Consider the following 6,580-nt stretch of genomic DNA (forward strand, 5'->3'; position numbering starts at 1 on the left):
GGCAATTAAGGTATAAGTTTAATATTTTTTTCTCAAAAGAATGCATATACAGTACAAAGGAGAGACTTCATACAGAGCATTTGGTTTACACCAAAACAAAATCAAAACAAACAAATAACTAGGGAGGGGGAAAAAAGACTGGAAATCTAACGAACTCTGATCCGCCTGTGTTAAACTATTAAACTTGGTTCATAGTTCTGAGAGCGGATATCTTGCACTGACACATAAACATTCAATGGTTGCTTTCTTCCTTAAAAAACACAAGCGGATCAAAGAATTGCTGGGATCCAGCCCCTACACAAAAGAGGAGTGAAATGAACCTTTGAGGAAAACAAAATTAAGATAAAAAAAAAAAAGCAATAATCACAAAGAAAAAAAAAACATTTGGTAAAATAAAAACAACTGGAGCCTACAACAACTTTTGTCAGCTTACATTATTATTATTAATGTTAACCTATCCAAAGGAACCTGGAGGCTTACCTACATGCATCACAAGTTCTGGGAAAACGCTTCAATGGTCCCTAGCAACGCATTAGAACACGCCACTTGTTCTGCTAACACTGTTAAAGTTCCCTGCTTGAGATAGACCAATTGTTTTCATGAGAAGTCAAAATTATACACTGAAAACAACTGAACCATTTACAGGACTACCATCTTGAATGCCTATTAAATGGGAATATTGGCAAAGAATAAGGAGCTATTTCTAAGCACTTCAGGTGATGTTGCTCGAGGGTGGGAGAGGGATTACGGCAGACTCGCGAACACATCTCCAAATATGCTAATAATTTTATTTCTTGGGCTAGTGACGTTTTGGATCAGGTCAGAGTGATTCGGTTGCCATTTTGAACACCGTACAATGTTTGCACAGCACGATGGTAAGAAATACAACCTGAACCTACTTAAGACTTTAGCGACAGAGTGCCCGCGCAGCATTATTACTGTATGCCTTACATTAACCCACTTAAATGTCAAAATACGGCCGGCAAACCAAGGCAGCATCTCTAATAAATCTCACCATGAAGTACAGAAGACCCCTGGAATCAAAACTAGAAAAGGCCCTTTAAAGCCTAAAGGTTTTTATATTAATGGGCATGTGGGTTGTGTGTGTTTGTTGTGTGTATATGTGCATGTGTATGGTGGGTACTCTTTATATCTTTATTGCAGAGCAAATTTTGAAACTCACTTCTTTTACACATTGCTTTTTAGAGTGTAAAGCTGTGGACCAGCCTTAGCAGAGCAAAGAAGGGAGGGGGAGAGATGGGAAAGAGGGCGCTCATAGCAGCACACATTTACGCTTCTTCTTGGGCTCTGGGGGCTCCAGGGCTGCCAAAATCGCCTCATCAAATACGTTCTTTAGGCCTTTCTGTGAACACAAAGCAAGGGAGAGGATGGACACTCAACACGGGTCAACACACAGACAAAGAAAAGAAAATCAATGGGTGGGTTGGGAATAAAATAATTTCTGCCACTGACGCAACATGATTGGATGACTCTGGACATTTGAAAATGCAAAATATAAGAACAGCATTGTAGAAATAATGGATAAGAAGCATAAACTAAATTTAAATGTGTAGGAAATGCTTTTAACACAAAGTAATATTTACAGTGGAACCAAGCAACTAAGAACGCCAAATGGGAATAAGCCAAAAAAAGCAAAATAATCAATTAGGAAGTGTCCTCATAACTAGGCCCACACACAATTTGTGAATTTAATTTTCATTTATTTTCATCTACATTTTCTGTTTATTTTGAAAGAAAATCTGCTAAATGGATTTAAAAATGGCAAAATATCTTTTCAAATGGTGCATAAGAGTTTGCACTCTTATTGGTATCTGAAAGCATAATAAAATCAGCCAAACTGCTTAAAAGGATATCCCACCAAAAAACTAGAAGATACCTGGAAACCTTTGAAGATATTTTTGAAAAATACTGGTAACCAGTTTCAGTTCCATTCCATTGACTTCCATTTTATTTCATGTCCATATAATGGAAGTAAATGGGACATTAAACTGTTTGGTTACCAACACTCTTCAAAATATCTTCTGTGTTGTGAAGAAAAATGAAAATCATACAGGTTTGGAATGACATCATGGTGAGCAAATGATGACAATTTTCATTTTTGGGTGAACTATCCATGTGGGATTTCACAATTTATTAATGACCAATTCTGCTAAAGTTCTGTGGTCACAGATTCCATGTGGCCCCGCTAAAGACCTAAAAATAAAGATTTCAGATGATTGGCCAATTTCATTAAATTTAAACACCTCTATACTTCCTCTGCAACTATTTGGGTCAAACCCAGCCAACTGAATCAGTCATGCCGTGTAGTCATTCTGACATAAAACAAGGTGTCAAACAAGAAAGTGGAAGTGCAAGCAAACACAGGCTCAGAGACCGAAGGGTTGGTGAGGTGAAGGGCTGGTCAAACAGAAACTCAAGCCTCTGGGTGAAATAACAAAACACACCGAGACAAATGATCTGCGGGAGAATGCGACCTGCAGTGTGGAAGTTCTACAAGACTGCCCTCAGCTGGGTGAAATGAGCAAGAATGACATTTTCATGAGACTTTGAGATTATTTTTGTTTGTTAACAAAACACGTCAGGCGACAGCTAAAGCAAGGGAGAACATGTACAATACACTTTTCTGCACACACACACACACACACACACACAGATTAGGGGCGAGGAGGAACTGCTTGGTGCTTGGAAACAATAAGAATGACATTGTTTGAGAAAATCGTCCTCAGAAGAGTAGTCTGAGAAGTTATTGTCCAGTCCAGCACTGTTAGCATGTCTCAAATGAGTACAAAGACCCACTGTGTGAGCCATAGTGAAAAGGATTTATTCACAAACAACTGGTGGAAGGTAGATGTGGATTGCGCTTTGTGCAAAAAGACACTGTGGGTAATGTAGAATAGTGTTGTGTTAGTGTTGGCATCAAAGTTGACCTGGGGCCAGGCCATTTAAAAAACCCAACTCTGGTTTAAAAACACATTTACGGTTTAAACAGCATTAATGCATAATTGACGAGAGAGACGCATTAAGTAATAGCAATTGCAGCTGTCTTTTATTAATGGCACAAATCATTTCACAGGATTATATTAAGCCATTTAAACTCTCAAGACGTCGTATGGATAAGAATGGCACCAAACTGCAAACTGTAGCCATACGTTAATAAGTTTAGAATTAACTTTATATGATACAATTGTTGCAGTACAAAATAAATACACTGACATAAGGAATAATGATTCTTAGAAATGCAAATAAACTGAGCAGCAAAGTACTGAACTCTTATCTTTGTCTGCTCTTAAACAATGAAAAAGACTATGAACTTTAATGTCTAAAGCAACATCAGTACTTAAAGCAAAAAAACTATATATATGCAACCCTTCATTGTTAACTTCCACATTTTATTTTCAAACTCAAAGTGCAAATAATAACAGCAATAAAAGAAATCTGTAGAAAGGAGACAAATGTCACTCCCAGGAGCTGGGACTAATGTTAGCAGTCTCCAACAACAAAAAAGAAAGAAAGAGAAAGAAAGAAAATAGCAAAAGCAAATCTTTTTAGTATTGGTGAAAGAAGATACATATGACGTCACTTAAGAGATTGGGAAACTTGTCATTTCTGTGGAGCAAGAGGTAACTAAAGGAAGCAGCAAACATCTGGGGAAGAGTGGGACGTTAGAAAGAGAGAGGTTTAAAATATACAGCACTTCCGTTTTCGCTGCGTTTCAGGAGGTTCGAGGGCAGCTAGGATAGCTTCATCAAATACATTCTTCAGACCTCGCTATGAACACAGAAGGGAAGGGAAACAGAATAAAGCACCAATGTTAGCAGTTACAGAAAACATGACAGAGAGAGAAGAGGTGAGATATAAAGAGAGGAACTAGCACATTTCAACAGAGTACAGCAGCTAGTGAGGAAGAGAAGCTGCTTGAAGAAGAGCTTGTCGCACAGAAAGATACAGCAGTAAGTAGTAATTCTACAGGTGCAGATGCCATGCAGGCCTACAGATGACACTAACAAATTATGAAAATGGATACATTGGTGTGGCAGACTAAAAAAAAAAAATTATAATTTAGGATGCCATCTCCATTACCTAAACTCAAACCACAGTCCTCTGTCAACTACAGAGATCCAAAAACAGTTGTCAGATAAATTTGTATATTTATTTCCTAAAAAGCAAAACAAAAGTGCCAGACATAAAGAAATAATGAAACCATAATAGCTACTGTAATATATATTCTTGGTCTTACTGTGAAAGACTCAAAGCATGATACTTTACGTGGGTGCAGATTAATACTAATCAATACGCCCACTTTCTAGGTGTTATTTTATGTTGTCTTTATCATCCCAATAACCCCATTAGATATAAATCCCCTATGCAGTCGCATATTGAATTATATTCTAATATGCAAGCATCAATAGGCAGAGAACAGCTGGTCAATGACAGATCAAACTCTTAATCCTCAATTTTTCAAAAACAAACATACAGACAAGTCACCAATGTCTCTGAGCCTCTGACCAAATGCTATAAAGCTTCCACTTTCTTGTAAAGGTAAATCGTACATTTAGTAAAATAAATAAAAACAAAACACACCTGGAAGATTTTGTCTCAAAAATCAAATGTCAAATCTTAACACTGTATCATCAGGACACTTCTTCTAACCACTGAGAATGATTTAAAACCATTTTTAGATGTTGAAATCTAAGAGAACACACAATCTCACTGAGAATATTTTAGCATGTTAAATGACCCAACTAAAGAGGCAGTTTCTGTTGGTAATGTAGATGATATACGTTCATGAACATATGATTACAATTGTGCGCCGTGTGTAAGACCTCACTCACCTGCGTCAAAGCGGAGCACTCCACATATTTGACAGCCTTCAGATCGCGGGCCAGCTTCTCTGCTGTCTCCGGAGTGATGGGTTTCTGTTTGTTCTTGGCAAGCTTCTCAATGGTTGAAGGATCATCTCTCAGATCAATCTGCGTCCCCACCAGCAGGAAGGGGGTCTTTGGACAGTGGTGGGTGATCTCAGGTACCCACTGTAGGGCAAAGGCCAAAGGATAAGACCAATTTTTTCCAATTAAATTGTGTAATAGGTAGAAACTAAAGTAGTAAACGACCAATATGATCAGACTAAATACTCAGCAACAAAACTGCAGCCAGTGTTTCTCATTAATTACTCATACTCTAGTGGCCTCCAGACTAATCGGTACCACTACAGTTTCATAATGAACTGGAACATATTTACACTTCTCATAATAACATAAAATGCCTTTGACATTGTGTTTTGCACCATTGCTTTGGAAAAGCATGTCAAACGAACTATAATCGAACAAAATGCTGCGATTTAATTAAATATGAATATAATCTGTTGCGCTGCATGTACCAAAGTGAAGTGAACACTTTGCTCAACTGATTAGCTTGTGATCATTTGGAAATGCTACAGGCAACAGTTACACATTATTTTCACATTCACATAATTTCCAACATTTTCATGGATAGTATTCCACTAGATTTGTAATGAGACATCTGTAAACCCGTCTTCGCTGGAACTGCAGGATTCCACCAAAATAACAGCTCAACTCTTATATTGTGATTTTGCTTAAAGTAATATTTACTATAAATAATGTTTTTTGTACATTTATTTTACAGTGAAGTTGCATTACAATAGTAATAGAGACAGTATTATTACTACCACTAGTACTTCTATTACTACTACTAAGTAAATTTATTATTATATTCTAATTGTTTGACTTTCTAAAACACCAATGTGAATGTAATGTAGACTGAGACACTACCACAACTAAAAAGAGGTTCAAGTCCATTTTAAAGTCCAATGCAAAGACTTTTCTGTTCAATTTGGACACTGAAAAGTTTGAACTCTGAAAATGCACCAGATTAATGCATTAAACTTTTGTATGTCCCTGGATCCCTCTAGAACAGTGGTCGGCAACAGGCGGCCTGCGGGCCAAAACTGTCCCGCCGGCAATAATATCTGGCCCGCGCCCGCAGCCAGATTATTTTGATAGCGGCTGGTTCTGAAATAGATCTGTTACGACAGCAACAGTTACTCACAATCAGAGTATGTGAGCGGAGCGGTGTGATTTTGACTGGAGCGAGGAGCGGATTTTTTAAAAGTCGGAGCATGGTTTTCACTCGCTCCAAGAGCGCTCCACCACCGCATTGCACCGAGTACAATTCATGCCAACAGCCCGTAATATAACTGCATATTTAGCAAGAATTCACATGTTAAACATATTTAGCTAGCTTGATAGAGAAGGATCACTCAAATCAGAAAGAATGTGAAGCTATGATGACGGCAATGGACATGAGCGGGAAGTTATAGTTCTCAAGGAATTAGTTTGTTCCTTCTAGATACTGAATATTTTCAGCTGAAAGCATGATTTAAACAAGTACTACAAAACTTTTTCTCACGCAATCGCTCTCTCAATAATGCATTCAAACAAATGTAATCTTACAGTGCTACTTCATCTGTATCCGATTTCGAATTAGCAGAAATCTGTAAGAAATGCATCGATCCGTAGGTAAAATAACTGACGAAAACGTA

At 37.7% G+C, this 6,580-nt stretch overlaps 1 protein-coding gene across 1 annotated transcript in view; it reads right to left on the bottom strand.

Annotated features, from left to right (window-relative positions):
- Positions 1-6,580, bottom strand: part of LOC107751216 (cell division control protein 42 homolog) — a 20,087-nt gene continuing 13,507 nt past the window's right edge. The window contains exons 3-4 of the mRNA XM_016566883.1: positions 4,854-5,051; positions 1-1,363 (exon numbers count right to left, since the gene is read on the bottom strand). Of these exons, the coding sequence (XP_016422369.1) occupies positions 1,274-1,363; positions 4,854-5,051 (288 nt within the window). The 3' untranslated portion in view covers positions 1-1,273. The remainder of the gene's footprint in view (positions 1,364-4,853; positions 5,052-6,580) is intronic.

Source organism: Sinocyclocheilus rhinocerous, unplaced genomic scaffold (genome assembly GCF_001515625.1).
Source record: "Sinocyclocheilus rhinocerous isolate Xijiao unplaced genomic scaffold, SAMN03320098_v1.1 scaffold362, whole genome shotgun sequence".
Taxonomy (NCBI): Eukaryota; Metazoa; Chordata; class Actinopteri; order Cypriniformes; family Cyprinidae; genus Sinocyclocheilus; species Sinocyclocheilus rhinocerous.